The sequence below is a fragment of the Ptychodera flava genome, chromosome 8 (genome assembly GCF_041260155.1).
Source record: "Ptychodera flava strain L36383 chromosome 8, AS_Pfla_20210202, whole genome shotgun sequence".
Taxonomy (NCBI): Eukaryota; Metazoa; Hemichordata; class Enteropneusta; family Ptychoderidae; genus Ptychodera; species Ptychodera flava.
Genome location: NC_091935.1, coordinates 40,717,300 through 40,736,676, shown reverse-complemented (window position 1 = coordinate 40,736,676; position 19,377 = coordinate 40,717,300). Strand labels below are relative to the sequence as shown.

General features: G+C 35.8%; 1 protein-coding gene across 1 annotated transcript in view; it reads left to right on the top strand.

The window, feature by feature from the left end:
• LOC139139349 (DNA mismatch repair protein Msh2-like) overlaps positions 1-19,377 on the top strand; it is a 64,193-nt gene that overhangs the window by 27,289 nt on the left and 17,527 nt on the right. Inside the window, exons 12-19 of the mRNA XM_070708228.1 lie at positions 1,825-2,078; positions 2,726-2,840; positions 3,441-3,586; positions 5,314-5,485; positions 6,465-6,528; positions 7,790-8,012; positions 10,464-10,631; positions 12,326-12,417. Of these exons, the coding sequence (XP_070564329.1) occupies positions 1,825-2,078; positions 2,726-2,840; positions 3,441-3,586; positions 5,314-5,485; positions 6,465-6,528; positions 7,790-8,012; positions 10,464-10,631; positions 12,326-12,417 (1,234 nt within the window). The remainder of the gene's footprint in view (positions 1-1,824; positions 2,079-2,725; positions 2,841-3,440; positions 3,587-5,313; positions 5,486-6,464; positions 6,529-7,789; positions 8,013-10,463; positions 10,632-12,325; positions 12,418-19,377) is intronic.

Genomic DNA, 19,377 nt, shown 5'->3' with positions numbered 1-19,377 from the left:
TGTACTGTACACGCCATAGTAACATTGCCCCGGGAAACATGGCTCAACGCTGAGCATCAAACGGAATTGTCTGCACGTCGTGTATTTTGGTTTGCTTGAAGCTCATCACTTCGCCTAAAAACATGAGCAACCCCACAATTTCGTTCAAACACTGTATCCTTGCCTTTCAAAGAAGATTTTTCTCAAGATTTCTTCAGGGGCATTCCCAAACAACACCTCCGATAGTTCGTAGCCAGCTTGACCCTGCTTTAGAATGCCTCCACATGCTGACCTCCATATATAGTCAAGACCCCCTAGCTTGATTGAAGCTGATCTTAAAAAGAGCCATCTAGCTTGCCAAAACAGTGCTATGGCAAGTTGCTACTGCTTGTACAGGTGAGGGAATTCCTCACCGATAATAACTTGGTGCTAGCAACTTATTGTTTTGCCATTTTAGTAGAAAAGTGTAAATTATTGGGGCAATAATAGTGAAGTGAACCTTAAAACAGTAGTGAAAAAACAACGTATGAAATGGGTGTATCAGACTGTTGTATCCAATCACTTCTGGGAGTCATCGGTTATTTTTGTGCTAATCACATTTTGTTACCAGTAACTGGCAAAAACTCATAAAAGACACAAGCACATGAAATGGTAAAATGCAACATTTTACTATTAAAAACAAAATTTTTCACAAACCATTATTACAAATGAGAGGTCCTCCCCACAAGCTGGTCAATTTTAAAATGTGATATATGTCAAAAACATGAAGGCACTCCACAGGAACATTTGTGAATGGCTGTATGAATTTCAGTTCTGGAGAAACAAATCTGTCCCCATTATGAACAAACATGTTGTTTGCAAATTAATGGCGCAAAACCTGAGCTATGAAGAATTTTCCAACAAATTCTTTCCTACGTCTGATTTTATTCTTGATGGTAATAGGCTATTTTCATGACCTCTCCTCCTACACAGGACATTTCATTCAGGTTATTTTTGTGGTTTATATATGATTCAAAGTTAAACATTTTGCAGTAAGCAAATGTGCTAGTCTTGCATGAAAGTTAGTTATTGGGTTTAAAAACCTTTGCGACAAAAAATATGAGAGTGGTCATATACACCTCTTTACAACATGAGAGCAACATTTGGCTTTGCTTGAGCAGGACTAGTAGATTTCATTTAGGACTACTAAAAATGAACTGCTACTAGTCCTTCGGGCTAGTGGATGATTTGACCTTACGTCGAGCCCTGGATGATCTTGACACACACAGTTACGGTAGGTGTCAATGGGATTTTCACAGCGGATGTTGTCCAAGTGCATGCAACAATACAGTGGCGCTGCTGGTTAGCTTAATCCCTTGCCAATCAAGACTTAGCGGTAGTCTCAAGAAGCAAAAACGTGCATCTGTTCCTCTTGTAAATTTTTAACGCAAAATTTCAGCCAGAAACAGAAACTTTCAGACCAAGATATTCTTCACACTTGAAGATCAATATTACAGGAATACTTTTAAGGGAAAAAACAAATTTTCGCGTTTTCGACATAAAATACCCCGGTAAATGCTACCTTAAATCATGTCAAACTTAGTTGATGTTAACATCATAGTACTTTTGATTGGATCTATACAAACACTGACAATACAATCAGGAAAATTAAAATACTATCTCATCATTTCTGTTAGAAAGTGACAGCAGATAAAAAAATAGATAAATCTACCTGATGCTCTGTAATTTACACAATTATAGCACTTACTTCAGCTAATCTAGTTTATTCTTTGTATATCTGACAAACAATCATATACATGTTGAAAATTTATTTAAATCGTTTTATTGAATTTTTAATTTTTACAGAAGAGAGGTTGAATTTAGTTGAATCATTTGTTGATGACACAGAGCTGAGACAGACCCTACAAGATGAACAACTGAAGAGAATTCCAGATTTCCAAAGAATTGCCAAGAAGTTTTTAAGAAACAAGGCCACACTTCAAGACTGTTATGTTGTCTACCAAGCCATTGACAGCTTTCCACTAACATTGGAAGCCATAGAAAAACATGACAGCAAATACAAACAACTACTTATGGAAGTATTTTCTAATCCTGCCAAGGTGTGTGCATCAGATGTGTTCTATCATGACCTTTGACATAGCAGTAACAGCTGCCTTGTGTGGTTGTAAAGGGATAGCTTTCTTTAAAAATAGATGAAATATTTTAAAATAAACAAGTCAAGAAATTACCCTGTCAACTATTTGTACACCATCAAACACTTAATTTGTTTACAATGTTTTTGTAGCATACATATACTGCAAAGTCACAAATTGGCCATCTCACCCCTTGTGGGCTTATTCCATACAAAATAAATGTGATTTACAAACCAGATTTGGTAATTCAACTTGGCATTCTAATGTGATGTCAAAACACTTTTGCAGGCATGTATTCTGATAGTCTGTAAATCTTGCAAAATTATTCCTTATGTACATGTACATTGTTTCAACATTGGTTTTCCAAATATAACTGTTTTGAAATTCTTAAGTGTCTAAGTTTACAAATATATCTAATGAAAGTTGTGCTATTAAAGTTTAGTGTATTACCCATATTCCCGAGACTAGGAAGCATTGAAATTGATGATAACTTTTGTCACATTAAGGAAGTAGTTTAGCAGTAACGACTATCAGATCTCTACAATACTTTATGCTGGTAGAATTTTACTCAAACTTTTTTTATTTTAACAAGTTGATTTTGGTTTTTCTGACAGGAAATTTTGATGGACTTTGCAAAGTTTCAAGAGATGATAGAATCTACACTTGACATGGAACAAATAGAACACCATGAATTCATGATTAAAGCAGATTTTGATCCTGACTTGCAAGGTTTGTTCTCAGTTTGTTGTTTTTTATGTGGATTTATTGTCATGTGATCACAAAGACTAGAAGACTATGTTTGATTCATTGCAGTGTTTACTGTATGCGTAGAATGCAAATAAAAGATCGGATATCTGGCAGAGAACAGAGACTGGCTTTTGAATACAGGATTGTTTTTTGTAAATATTAGCTCTATGATAAACCCTTCACTAGTGTGTGTTCTTGACAGTCATGTATGTACCATTCTCAATGCAGCATGGGAAGGATTCAATTTTACATCCTGTATTAGATTCAAAAGTAAATGTGTTCAGTGACATTATTGAATTGATCAGCCCCAATATTTGAGAACACTTTATTATGTTGACTGGTTTAAACACCATTGTCCTCTCTAGGACTTCTGATTCTATTTTAAATAGCCTACTTCATTGAAAAGTATTTACTTTCAAGAAGATTATTCCAACACTGAAATGCTATACCCTCAGGCTGGTATTTTTCAGGTTGTCATTCAATATTACAATTAACAGTGGACAAGGAAGCTTTTCAGATATTGTGTCATAATTTTAATCCAAGCATAATTTTCTTAAAGTGAAAATTTCATTTTTTGTACAGTTTTGAAAGACAAGATAAAGAGCTTAGAAAGCAGCATTCAGAAGGAACTGAACAAATCGGCAAGAGATCTTGCTGTTGATGTTAACAAAGTATTGAAATTGGAATCCAACTCACAACTTGGATATTTCTTCAGAGTGACAAGGAAGGTAAGAATTTTAATCTTTTTACATAAAACATAATATGTAATAATATGTAATAGATATGACCTGAAAGAGGAAGTGTAGCATATCCGACTGACAAGCCTGATATCCTTGTTTTTCTATAAGACAACGGTCACAGGTATTTCCAGTAAATTGTGCTTTGCAATGGTGAACCATGTCTCAAAAATGTTATATCCCAAATATGAAATTTGTCAGTGAGTTTGGGTCCATTATTCTTAGAAGTAGTTCTTTAAAAAGTTGAATTAAATGATTGAAATAAAACTGAGGGTAGTGATAGATGTGTTGTTTGAAAAAATAAGTAGGTATTGTATAGAACGTGATGGGTCAGAGATGAATAATTATTACTGTTGATGGCGCACCTTATTTTGAGATATATTCACTCTTGGGTCAGTTTGGCAATTTCAAGATGGTATTGTCCTTGAAAGCTCAGGTTTTGCTGCTCAAAGTGACCTGAAATTAGCATCTTGAATAACATTTTCAACTGTCTTTGATTAAAAGGAGATTACATTGTTACCAAAGCCCATTTTCCTTGTTGATTCAGGAAGATATACTCAGAAGTAACAATTTTGTTTTCACATTTTCTAAAGTGCTCACTTTGCCAGCACCCTTCAGCCAGCACCTGATCTTGCTGTACTTGCTATCTTTTCAAAAGTCTTTCATCGTTCAAAGTTTGTAATACTTTTCAATGGGTTATCTATATTGAGGTACTATCATATTTCTGTCTATAGCTTTTGCAAGGGGGTGCTGAATGCGGCACCAAGCAGCTCACTGATGGGCTAGCGTCTCTGAAGTATGATAAAAAATTTTCTGTGTCTGCATAGTCACCATTATTGCAATGTCATGATGCATGTGATTGCATCATCACACATCACAGCCCAGCTTCAATAGTTTTTACTGAAATATCAAAATTTTCAAGTAGTAAAGTGATAAAGTTACTGAGATAACTTAAAAATATGAAAATAGATTATAAACGCATCAATATTCTTTCATTTTGGATGAAAAATAATGCACCGGTAGCATCTGCAGCATCATGATTGGTTTCAAGGGTCATTGCCATTACATTGCACCAAGTTCTCTGCTGTACTAGTTAGTCAAGCTCAGAGAGCTGCATGCGTAGCCAGCAAGGTCACGAGGTGATCAACTCCTGAAGAGGAGTATCTTAAAAATGTCTTTACCCAAAACCCATCTACTACAAACAGTGAACTGTCACTCTATTGAAATGACATAGCTGTGTGAGCTTATGGACTCATGAGCCCTATTGTGATATTATAGCAGTGGCAGCGTGTAGCTTGTATGGCAATGTGGCATCCAGCGTCTGTGTGTCCACCTTGATGAACCCATTAACATCAATATGTGAATGGAACTTGTTTGCTGATGAATACTTTCAAGTTTGCACTTTTGTTAAGTGGTGCATCAGTGACATATGTTGAATACAGTCCATGTCAGTAGACGGTGCATCAGTGACATGTGTTGAATAAGGTGAATATCAGTAGATAAACTTTTGGTGTCAGCTTCAACTGTATAAAAGTATTGAATATACCAGCACAGTCCATATGTAACACTCTGCCTTTTAAATGAACGTGTCTGTCCTAGTCTGCATTGTTTACAAGAAAATGTAGTGTAACAGTTATGATAGCCATTGAGTTATGCTGTGACTATCTCTGACAGTCTTGTTTGCATTCAATAAAATTGGATCTTTCTTGTAATGACAGGAGGAAAAAATTATTCGGAACAACAAGAAGTACATCACCATAGATACCAACAAGAATGGTGTTAGATTCACCAACTCCTCCTTGAAGTCACTGAATGATGAATACATGGCTGCCAAAGATTCCTACACAGAAACACAGAAAGCAGTGGTTTCTGAAATTATCAACATAGCAGGTATGGCTACTTATCTTGAACTGTAGAGGGCGTGCTAACAGCAATGGCAATTATACACTTCCTTCACTGACTGCAGTATTCTGAATTACCATAAAATGCTTATAATTTGACCCCTCTGCTATTTTGACCATGTCTTTTTCTTCAGATAATAATTTTCATATGACGCCTTAAAAAATTTTATCTGGCTGAAATTAGATTGTCTATCACGCTAATCAATTTTACCAGTTTGAAAATAGCCATAAAAAGTTCTCTTTTTAATTAGTCGCTATTTAAAATTATAGAATTATTTCAACAGAGTGTATTTTCATTCATCATAAATCATAATTGATTTATCTGGTTCAGTCAGAAGGGTTTTACAATAGACACGGTATTTAGGCAGAGTCAACAGCTGCAGCAATCAATGTTGTTGAAAATGTAGAGCAAGCTGCAGACACTGTTTTATTGTTGGAGATATATGGGAATTGATAATGACATGAGCCAAAATAATATACATGTACTGGAAATAAGTATGTAACATGTCTATTGACTGATTTGTTACAGAAACAAAACAAAGAACTCCTTTGCATATAAAATTGTCTCCGATCCCTGTGTTTCTCTTGTGTCTATAGCCAACAAAATTATGTCATCACTCTGTCAATCTTAACCAGAGGAAACTAATGAAGTCTACTGCATGTTTCTGTTTTCAGAACAGTTTTCATCCATACCAGCACATCTATAGGAACAAAAACTTGAAGATGACCGAACAGATGCAGTGTGTTACTGCTGTTGCTTCCTTTTCTCCTATTTTTATTGTATTTTTTTCTAATTTATTTTTCCTCTAATTTTCAATACGGCCCAGTTAGTTTGATGTCAGGATGCTTGTCTTGTGCTTTTTGAAGATGGAAACCAAACACTCTTCCTAATTCAAACACACCATCAAATAGATGACTTTGCACAGATCTCTGTGAAACCCATTTCAAAGTCCTTATTTGTATTTCAGCTGGGTATGTTGAACCATTGCAGCTACTCAATCAAATTGTGGCCCATCTCGATGTCCTTGTCAGGTAAGTTTACTGCTTGCTAATGTCTGTCATTTTATCGGTTATAAATTAATGACTTTTGAAAACATTCTAACATTTGGCATTTGCTTTTTCATTTTCATGTACACAAAATTTTGTGTAACTATTACATGACAAATAAAGAATAAAGAATAAAGAAAGAATTGTGGTAGCCATCCTGAAATACTTGACCTAAATAGTGCTTCTCTCATGCATTTTTTCAGAAAATTCAGTCATCTGACACTTTTTCCTTGTTGACATGGTGATTATGATGAGAGAGAGACAGCCATTTGATCCCAGTCTGTCTTTGTAGATTCATACCCCTGATACTGAACACTTCCGATAATCACTTACAACGTTTAGTATTGAATAGACAAACCCTAGAACTTACAAAAAGCTGGTACTTGACCACATGGCAAGTGATGAAAATACTGCAATAATAGAATTTGTCTCACAGCATCAGCTATGTTAAATATGATGATGAAATTATGAAATCAGGGGTCACCGTGCACATTTTGGTACCAAAGAGACAAATTGCCTTGAATTTACTCAATGGAAATTTAAAATTCACAATGACTACCATCACTGTGTTAACACAGTGGGAAAATTAAATTTTCCTTTTTTACAACCTCAAATGGGATAGTGCAAATTTTATGTATTCCAAGAGCTTCAAAATGAGCCCACAAGTGGTAGATCAGAAAAATATCGTAAAATTTGAGTCCAAATATCTGTCTCTGGGTTCATTGTATCTTTATGCTGGAAAATGAGTCCCCTGCCCCATCCTATCTGCGCTTATGTTTCTCTTTATCCTTTGTCCACTGGCTTGGCTTGGCCGGATGAACTTCTTTTTTTCACCCCTTTCAATAAACTTTGCATTTCAACTCCTTTCATCTTCCCTTTCTCATCGTTACTGCCTTCACTGCTTGCTACATCTTATTTTGTTTATCATTTTTCAAAGCATGAATATTACCGGTATTTGAAATGACTTGCTGCTGCCCAGCCCTTCATTTATGGAGAATCATACTTGAACTGTTCATTTCATAAATATGGAGAGAAAACACTGCTGAAACACAGAGTAAGGTACATTATTAGTAAATTCTGGTAAAAAGTGCTTTCTTACAACTTATGTAATTACTAGTGGTATATTAACTTTCTCATATATCATCGATAAAATGAGATGGTAATGTGTAGACTGTTTGAAGCAAAAAATTGTGAGAAGATCATGGTTCCATGTTGCAATTGCTACTGATTTGTCTTTTTTGTACAGTTTTGCAAGTGTATCTGTGAGTGCACCAATTCCATATGTACGTCCTGAGATACTCAGTAAAGGTGAAGGTTATATTGAACTGTCACAATCAAGACATCCTTGCATTGAAGTACAAGATGATGTTGCTTTCATACCAAATGATGTCAACTTTGAAAAAGACAAAGAGATGTTTCACATCATTACTGGACCTAACATGGGAGGAAAGTCAACATACATCAGACAGGTGTGTTTTGCAGCAGCTTCATACTTCTGTTTTGTTCAATGTGTGCAACATTTGGTACGTTGAAAACATGGGAAGTTCATGTTCAAAACAATTTCCAATACAAAGTACAATCTTGATATTTCAAAAATTCATTAGAATGTTGATAGGCACTGAACAGTTGCCATATCAAATCAAGGAAAACTTGTACAAGACTGTTTGACTTGCAAGTTCACTGAAAATGGAGTAACATTTTCACCAAATTTAATATAACAGTTGTAATTGTGAATTGAAATTAATTACAGTGGTACTTGTTTGTGATCTTTTTAATTATTTTATTCCAATGTACAGCTAAGTTGATAATTGGCTAATTTTTAAATGTCATTTTATTGATCTTATAATTTCAAAGAGTTCATCAGGTTTTCATCAGAAAGTTAGGATGTTTGTGTTTTGCTCTCTGTATCATGGAATATCACAGATTCAATGGCATCTTGAGCTTGTTTGTGATTTTGTGCAGAGCATTAGTACTTTTTGTCTCTGCTTTAAAAAGCTAGAGTTCATGAGATCAATGACTGACTGGCAACATTTACTATCTGATATCCAGCAACTTTTGGCATTTGGAACTTATTCACATAAACCACTGGTAGATTACTTTGATGTTTGGTAAAAAGTATTCTCAGGGATGTCTTCGTTCAGATTTGTTCACAGTTTTTCCCTTTTCCTTTTATTTCCTTTCATACCACCTGTCCAATTGCTTTAATTTTTAGTGCAGGTTCCTGAAGGAAACATTATTCAGCTGTGGTCAAATGGTGCAGAGATTTGCATATTTGTAATTTTGAGGATTTCTCCCCAATATTGGTATTAACATTTTCTCCCGTTCCTGGCCACTGGGAGTGTAGGATTGATGGTGTGCAAAAAAATCAATCCCACACTCTCAGAAATCATCCCACACGCTGAAGTATGTATTACCTGAGCTGTGATTGGATTATCAACAGCCTTTCATTCCATGTGCAAAATATTATCCAATGGTACGATGAGTATCACACAGACCGGAACTACAAAGTAAGCAGGGTGGCAGACAACAACATTGTCACGATTTTAGGTGATTTTGTACGCCATTGGTGACAGACTCACAAAAGATGGCCAAATTTTCCAAATATCTGGTGAACATAGACCACTTGGAACATATAGCTATTTGTTTTCTGTTGGATATCTTGTCTGTTGCAGAAGTTGAAATATTGGCAGTGGAACTCGCAACGGAATTCGCATTAGTGACATGGAATACAGTGTTTCATCCAGGGTGGCATCAACAGGGGGATTTTCCCCTTTACCAGAAAATTAAGGGGGGGTTTCACCAGTTCATGTGTTCTACTTGTATCTCTGAGGTGTGACTGGCACCATTTCATTGGGGGGGGGGGGCTGTCTTCCCTGACAAATTACTAGGGGGTGCCACCATGTCAGCAGAGGGGTAATCCCCCATCCCCCTGTCTATGAAACATCGGGAATACTAGATGACCGTGAAGTAGGATAAGGCTGATACAGTGAAACATTCAATGTTTCAATTGTGAATTTAATGCATTTTGTGGTCATGTGAGAAAAGTGAAAAGGAAATGTGAGCCTGTGGCTAGTGTGATACAAAATATCCCCAACTAGTGTGAGAAATCTGATCCCAGGTCCTTTGGGATGTGAGATTTTATCATTCTCTTATACCACTTGTCAGACACCTTTCAAAGACTAAGTTTTATGCAGGTTTATAGGGATGACTTTAGTCAGATGTGTACAAATGATGACAAATTTGCATATGTAAATTTTAAGGTCAGTATTCTCATGTTTGGTGAAAACATAATTTTCTCTTAAACATTTGATATAACAAGTGTGTTTGATGTCAAACTGAGGGTGAGTTTAATAAGTTTTGTCACCTTTCAAATGTGCATAATAATTTTAGCAATACCAGGTAGGACTAAGATTGTCAATAATTTAGACGTATTCCCTTCCTATTGTTCTGCCTTGGTATATCTCTTTAAGTGTTCTGGCTCAGGCCCCAAACTTCCTATAAGCTAAAGCTGCACATTTTCTCAAAGTCATCACTTCCTGATCAAGAACTCTACTGGTCAGACTTCAAATTTGGTCAATACTAGCAGTTGGGAAAGATTTACTATTCGTGTATATCCCTATACCTGACTTCATTCAGATATGTTCTAATAATTATAATATTTGCATATTTAAATTTTTTGTCAATTTTCTCATTTTTAAACAAAAGTCAGTCTGACTGTATGTTTGTAGTATCACCAATACAGTAATCTGTTTGAGTTGTCTATGCCCTGTTTGGTTTTCCCTGAAATTATGAATAAGAGACAGATTCTGAAACATCGTAGAGGAGCGAGTTTTGACTCTAGATCATCTGTACCAGGTGTCTTCACAGCAGATGTTGTTGTGAATGTACTAATGCTTTACCATTGTATTGTCTTTCTACAGATTGGAGTTGTTGTGTTAATGGCACAACTTGGATGTTTTGTACCATGTCAGAAGGCTAGAGTTAGTATAGTAGACTCAATACTTGCAAGAGTTGGTGCTGGAGACAGTCAACTTAAAGGAGTATCAACATTTATGTCAGAAATGTTAGAAACTGCTTCTATATTAAGAGTAAGTCTTCATAAGAACAGTGCATATAGTGTATGGTGTGGAGGTATTGATTCTGATGGCACAGTGCATATAGTGTATGGTGTGGAGGTATTGATTCTGATGGCACAGTGCATATAGTGTATGGTGTGGAGGTATTGATCTGATGGCACAGTGCATATAGTGTATGGTGTGGAGGTATTGATTCTGATGGCACAGTGCATATAGTGTATGGTGTGGAGGTATTGATTCTGATGGCACAGTACATATAGTGTATGGTGTGAAGGTATTGATTCTGATGGCACAGTGCATATAGTGTATGGTGTGGAGGTATTGATTCTGATGGCACAGTGCATATAGTGTATGGTGTGGAGGTATTGATTCTGATGGCACAGTGCATATAGTGTATGGTGTGGAGGTATTGATTCTGATGGCACAGTGCATATAGTGTATGGTGTGGAGTTATTGATTCTGATGGCACAGTGCATATAGTGTATGGTGTGGAGGTATTGATTCTGATGGCACAGTGCATATAGTGTATGGTGTGGAGGTATTGATTCTGATGGCACAGTGCATATAGTGTATGGTGTGGAGGTATTGATTCTGATGGCACAGTGCATATAGTGTATGGTGTGGAGGTATTGATTCTGATGGCACAGTGCATATAGTGTATGGTGTGGAGGTATTGATTCCGTGAGCACTGCAACCAATGTAGGCCTACTGTCGGGCGCGACATTACACAGTGTTTGCGCTGTTGAGATTCAGTCGATTTTTGTTCTCAAAAGAGAATGCAACTTTGTCCGAGTTAAATTTGTAGGCCTATGCTATCTTTGAAATCATGTATAACTTCTTTGAAGGTTCATGTTGTGTGAGATCATCTGGCATTTGCTGTGTACGAAAACGTAAGTGCCGTGTTCCTCACTTACGCAACTGAAGACTATTGCCTATGGCGTATTGATATTATTCGAATAGTAGTTCAGAAGTTTTCTGGAATTGTTGTGGAAATCTTTTTCAATTTTGCAAAAAATAATGAATACTTGGCTTGTGCATGTGATAAATATATTATTCCCTAAAATTTTTCTTCATTTGACTTGGAAAATACTTGTGATGTAATGACCGTATCACCTCTTGTCTTTGACTCGTGGTGATACGGTCATTACATCACTCATATTTCCTTTGCCGAATGAAGAACAATATTAGGGAATAATATCTAAATATCTAAAATGTGGTAAGTTTAGTTGATTTGTTGCGATAATCTATACACTGCAAAGTATGTGATAGCCATTGACATTGCGTGCATTATGGAACAGATCAGTGAATGACTGGGTAGGACCCTCTAGCAATATAACTTAAACTATGGACAGACCTCAGATATCATGGAGGCCAGTCATGTGACTAATCCTTTTTGAAAATTGTTCATTGAGAATTTCTATACGGAGTCCTGCATAACATTCATCTATAATTCACAGCTGATCTATAATTCATCTTATATGTTATTCATTTTTAATTCATTGTGTTTCATACATAGAATTTCTTTCATGAAGTCATTACCCTTTAGAATTATTTTGATTCAAAGAAGATCCATGATCTAATACTTGCATTGAAGAAAACTAGCAAATCTCTTCCATCATATTCAGTTTGGTCATTTATTTCATATCTCTTCAAACGCAAGCCAACATAAGATAATGTATTCTTCTAATGGCTTGTATTTTGTTTAGTCTGCCAGTGAGAACTCATTGGTTATAATTGATGAGCTTGGACGAGGCACGAGTACGTATGATGGTTTTGGACTCGCATGGGCAATATCTGAGTAAGTATTGTACATTTAGAATGTCAATAAACCTTAGTTCTCCTTACATGACGCACAATTTCCTTCAGACACTGAAAATTGTGTATTTGTTAGTAATTTACTGCAATAACTCCAATGGTTTGACAAGAACAAAAAAATTATTATTTCTCAAAAGATGAACTGATGGAAGTATCCACAATGGGTCCAATAAGGGAATAAATATTGTTATCATTAATTGAAGAGCCCGCATCATCAAATGGTTTGTTGACTGACAACAAATTTAATAGGAGCGTTGATTATCAAGAACAGGACATATGCAAGTAAAAGACTTGATAGATTGTGTGATTGGCAGTGGCTATGTCTGCCATTTTGCTGAGTTTGGTTAGTGGAATGTGTTTTGAAAAGTATGTCAAACGCCAACCAACATCACTTGGAGTTTTCTCACACTGCTGTAGCGAAATGGTGTGAATTACGATATACATCATGATTTTGTTTCTGTTTCTTGATGTGAGGGGGATGAATAGATAGTGTGTAGTCAAGATTGTGGTTGGCTCCTGGGGTTTGGCTGGTGTCGGTAACTTTGAACACGTTAACGGCCTACTTTTTCCTGCTGGGGCCATAGACATAGTTCAACTCCAAATAAATGGACAAAAGAAGTAAAAATGAGACAAGTTCAAGGAAATATGAAAATGAATGAAAAAATTAAGTAGAGAAATTTATGAACCTAGAGCTAGTGACTAGCTGTCAGCAGGTCTTGCTTTGTTACTACATAGCAATTCATATGAGCATAGTGGAAACAGAGACGTATGCACTGATGACCAATGTAGAATTATTTTACAGTAATGAATTTTATTCTGATACCAATTGATTTGCAAAGTTAATAGACAGCCAGAAGTTTTTTCAAGAGTATGATTGTTTTACTCTTATTTTTTATTTATTTATTTCGAGAGCTCATACACCAAAAATGTACAGGAAAAAAAGGGGGGACACAAGCTATAAAAAAAAAAACTAATACACAATGGAAATGAAAAATATCAGACAGAGAAAACTTAAAAAGCAATCAGAAAACAGTCTTTTCCAGAACAGGCTACCACACATAATATATGTATTGATAGCAGCACTAATAAGAGAATTTTCACTATTCATCAACCTCATATAAATTTTCGAGCGTAAAGTGCGCTGTTTATTTTAGAAAGTCAAAATGTTGCTCTGAACAAAAGTGTTCGAGATACTTTATCTTCTGTCAATACCAAACAAGATTCTAAAACCATTGTTATATGCAACGCGAACATTATTGATACACTGATTTGTGAACTTACTCCAAAGATGTGAGCAATACATAAAGGTACAATAAGTTATAAAAAGTCTCGTTTTGACAGAGTACAAACAGTTCCAAAACTCACGGATTAACGTTTTAGCTGTGGCATAAAACTTAACATCACAATTTTAAAATGAACATTAATGATAATGAGTATAATGAGTGATATTCAACCAATGAAACACTTTGACATAATAATACAACTAGAAGATGGAATCAACACTGTACACATGGTTTTCAAAACTACCCTATGACAGCATTGTTTGAATAAGAATCAATCAGACCACAGGGGAAAGAAATCAGTCCCCTTGGGTGGGGAGGGAGGGTTTTTTGTGCAACGGTTCACAGTAAGTGAGGCTACCCTCAATTCCCCTTGATTTGTTCACTCAGACATTTTTTGCTAAAGGCTTTTTCAATTTTATCAGTTTCTTAACAATTTTTAACTTACAATTTAGGTTAAGGATTATTTGTTAAAACTATGTTCCAAAATTATTGATTATGTTTAAAATTCAAGAGTAAATTGAATGAGATTCGATGTTTGGAAGTGCTAAAAATTGCACACTTGTCAAGATAAAGTTATCAGCAACTAAGATGGTCTCATCATATCACCTGTCCGACATGCAAATTTCCTTTGTCACAAACACTAAAAAAATCAATACCCTTTCTTTTGCCAACACAGATGCAACTTATTCCCTTAGTGTCCTTGAAAATATTGTGTATGGCTGTCAAAAATCTGTGTCGACAAAATTACAAAATTGCTATCTCCTTCGCGGAAAATTGGGTGATCTTCTCATTATTCACAGTGAGAAATCAGAAAATTATGATGATCAGAACTATGATGCCAGAATTTTGAAATATTGACCTAGTTGTTCTGTGTACAGATGAAATTTGCTTCAGTTCAGTGAGTGATTTCAGTGTGTACAGATCATGGAGAATTGTGGGTAGCCTCACTTACTGTGCAGTTCACATTATTTGATTTTATTAATTTTGACTGTGATATTTAAATAAAGAGTTCAACTCTACACCGTCTGACTGCTTTATATATAACTGACAAGTCCTTATCTCCTCTCCAACTTGTGTATACACCACTGTAATTGCTCCGAAAACATTGTCAACTTGCTAATCCGCTGTCTGTATCAGCGGATTAAGTGATTGAGTCAACACCACAGCCGTCCCACACACATTAAAATAAGGAAACGGTTGAAGATCACAGACACAGTGTAATGATGTCGTCCATAAAACTAGTGGACGCTTAAAATATTCATGAATTCGTAAATAAACAGAAAGGTACACAACTTATTTTTCATAAGTAAACAGTAATGGAGCTCCCTAGTGCTCGGCCATTGTGAGAAATTACCAAAAAAGTCGAAAACCTGAAAGCCACAACCTTGCAACCGGTCGTGTAGACAAATGTTGGCAAAAATTCCACACTTTACACTTACAGCCACGACCTCACAATCGGTCATGGAGAAAAATTACCTGGAAAAAATCAAAGCCTGAAAGCCATAACCTCATGACCCATCATTGAGAAAATGTCGGGCTAAATTCAACAGTTTACAGCCACGACCTCACGACTGGTCATTGAGAAAAATTACCGGGAAAAAAGTCAAAGCTTGAAAGCCATAACCTCATGACCAATCGTTGAGAGAATATCGGGAAAAATTCAACACTTTACGGCCACGACCTCAACCGGTCGTGGACAGAAAATGAAGTCGAATACCTGAAAGCCACGGTCATTGAGAAAAATGTCATTAAAATTCAACACTGTACAGCCACGACCTGGCGCGATCAGTCGTGGAGAGAAAATATTGGGAAAAAATTGGAAACCTGAAATCTAAGACCGTGGATGCTCAAAATATTATCGCGGAGAGAAATTAAAGCTCCTTGTCTGTGATGAAATCAACTAGGCTACCGTCCTACCGATCAGGAGAGAAAATGTAGAAAAGTTAAAACATCAATAACACAAGCCATGTGGAGAGACAGCTCAGGAAAAATTAAAATAAATCTTGACGGCCTGAAGGAGAACAGCAACATTACTAAATTTTTGATGACATAGATGAAGTTTCTGACTACATTTTCCTACCCTAGGACTTTAAAAAGCTAAGTCCATGCTTTTAGCTCATTCATATTATGTGCTGCCATTCTGAGTTGCGTGTTTGAAGAATGATAATGGTGGAAAGTGCATAACAATACAGTGAAAATATATAAAAGTCAGCATGGACCCTTTCTTGTGCCGTGCAACAACCTAAACGCAGCCGCTGACGTTTTTACAGACAGAATACACAGACAATGTATCAAATACCATGAAATCGTTTTATTGAAAAAGCGTGCTTGCAGTACCAGCACTTTAACAAACAAAAAACTGAATAAAAAGTTTATGATTTTATCTATCTAGTTTTCGGAAACTGAAGCGAGGGCTGTCCGTCTTTGGAGAAAATACTATAACTTATGCTAGACATGGACACGGAAGGGAAAAACACACTAACATTTTAAAACGAGAACAGGCAAGAAAATGTCAGCAAATTCGTAAGCCTTGTATTACCCAGGGGTAATACTAGGAAGTCTAAGTTGCGTTCCTTGCCATTCAAGATTTTTTGTTGATACGATGTGCACATGGTGGAGATTCTTTTGGAATACCGGTAGGTGAGAACTTCATTGGTATGGATAGTCGCTGATGTATTAGTGGGGAGGCCGGGCAAAGGAGTTGGTCACAGTCGATGACGGTGTGCTACGTTTACGATAGACACTAGATGTACGGTGACGATGGTGGCATCGAATAATATGGATAGTGTATAACACCAGCATACACGATGACATAATCTATATTGAGCTGCCTGCAGCAGTGTTCGTTCAGTTGATGCTGTCCGAGCCGTGCAACAAGGAGAAAAAAATTCTTGTCTGTGGCTGTTGAAGCTACCACCTCGATTGACCAAGGAGGTTTGTGTAGATGCAGAGGCAGGAAACGTGATACCTCGCCCTTCAGCTCTTTCTGTGCAGGATTTACAGAAGTTTTGGTTATATTCTCGAACTCATCGTTAGCAACTGTTTGTGACAAAAAAGATACAAATTGAATCCTTGTTTTGATTTCGTAGGATTGAATAAAACCAGTTGTGTAGCGTGCTCACAAAAACGTTTGTTCATTTTGAGCATGATGTAAAAACTTTGACATTATATAACATCAAATGCATCATGGGAAATATGTTTACTTCTGGACTGGAAATAAACAGCTTTGAGGTCAAAAGGTTCTTCTTCCAACTTCTGCTCTTACAGACGACATCGGACCATGACTGACTCAAAAATGTATTTTGTTTTTCTGGCTCAAGATGATCTTTTAGACATGTAAAAGTTCATCGGTAGAGCAATACTTTTGATAGTCATTAAATTTCGATTGACTTCTATATCTGCTCAGATTTGCGTTTTTTTTGTGACACTGTGTCTGTGATCTTCAACCATTTCCCTATTTTACTACGTGTGTGACAGCTGTAGTGTTGACTTAATCAATTAATCCGCTGATACAGACAGCCGGATTGGCAAGTTGGCAATGTTTTCGGAGCAATTATAGACACTGTGGTGTATACACAAGTTGGAGAGGAGATAAAGACTTGTCGGTAATATATAAAGAAGTCAGACGGTGTGGAGTTGAAATCTTTATTTAAAATACCCCGGTCAAAATTAATAAAATTACTTGTAGTTATAAAGAAAGCAGTCAGACGATTTGGAGCTGAACTCTTTATTTTAAATATCACAGTCAAAATTAATAAAATCAAATGAGGTAAACCGTTGCACAAAAAACCTCCCTCCCCACCCCATGGAACTGATCAGACTATGGCGGGGACTGACACTCTGACTATGCATGAATTACAATAACAACTTGTGCTGCAGACCAGAGTGCTGTGTTCAAATTTGTCAGCTTGATCAAACATCAACACCAAAAAATTTGCAAACCTGTTGTGTTGTCTTTCACACTTATCATGTCAATGTAGTCATTGAAAGTTGAGGTTACAAACTTGGACACAAGTTAGTTCTCGCAATGGATACAAACCCACCTAGCGGTAGATAGCTTTTAAATACTGTTAATGTTAATCAACCTTGCATCCAGTTTGGTTAAACAGTGATTGTCTTTCATCTTTGACAGACTTAATTCCATTCGACAAATATTTTAAAGCGGATATTTCAATTTTTATGATGTTTCTGATGCTGGATTTTTCATTTTTCTGTATTTAGCACAACCATGACTCCACTATTAAAATTTGGATAGGACTTTAATTTCTGATCATTGAATGCTACTGTCATAATTTTCACTGATAGCCAAAATAATTTTTCAACATTTTTCGTAAACGTTTTTCATACACTTTCACCTCATAGCTTTCACATTTACTGTTACTTCCTATGATCTGTATATCACTACAATCTGCTTCTTTTTTCTGTTGTTCATGTCATACTGCTGTTATTGTTAATTCAGTCTCTGAAATTTGACAATCCACTGGTACAGTCTGTTGGAAGTTTTAAATGAAACCCAAACCATATCAATCCAGTAGATAGGTCCAAATTCAGATTATGATAATTTTTGAAAATGATAGCACGTGCAACAAAATCACTTCCTCCCTATAGATATGTCCAATGTAATGTTTGAAACCGCTAACACTTTCAGTCAAACCGTTTCATTCCCAGGTTCAAGTACAGTTTATCTTTATAAAGCATTGATATTTTCAATCAAACTACTGCATTGCAGATCAGACCAAACATTCAGGGCTAGTAACTGCTACAAATTATTAACTGTATTTTCTGTGTTCAGTACAAATTTACTGAAAGCAGTGAGTTTAGTAATATTAATCAAGTTTAATAAGTTAAATGTCAATGCTCCAGGTTGCCCAATTTCCTGTTTACACTGATTGTAGTCTATGTAAATATTTCCATGTTTTAGAAATTTTGAAATTGTTTAAGTTAATTAAGTTTGAGTATTTGTCTTTGCATGTTGAGGTTAGTGTCATTAATATCTCAGGAATTGGCTTTATTTTCATTAGTTTTGATGTAGGACAGTTAGATAATGTAGAAGTATGAAGGGAAATGGGATAAAGGAGCTCAATTGAAGTTGAATATAAAGTGTGGGTAATGTAATGACTTGAATGGCAGTGAAAATGACGTGTGTAGTGCATGTCAGATGTATATAATACTTTGAAAGAGAAATTCCATAGAAATGAGCATTCATTTGAAAGGGTAGTAATTTTATTAAAGTTTAATAAGCTAATTTATTGGTGAAAATTAGATTTTATGTCATGTCCCAAAAGTGTAATGACTGAAATTAAATTCATTAAGATACATTTTGTCTGTTAGGTGTATGGTACAATTTTCTAAGATATATACTGTATTTGCATAGATAGAAAGCATGTAATGTCATAAATATAATTAAAAGCAAACAGAAAAAATTAAGTATTTGTCAGGCTGCTAAGATTTATGAAATTTATAATAACTGAAACACTTTGAGAGATACAGCATTATATAAAGAAGACATTAATGAATGATTTTTCACTGTCTTTGGACAGTTTATCGCAATGCCAAGTATGGTCATGTATACAGACATCTGTTGCTATATTATGCACCAGTTGGAGATAATGTTCATATCTAATAGCCAATGGCTTCCCCAGCAACTTCAAATATAACTG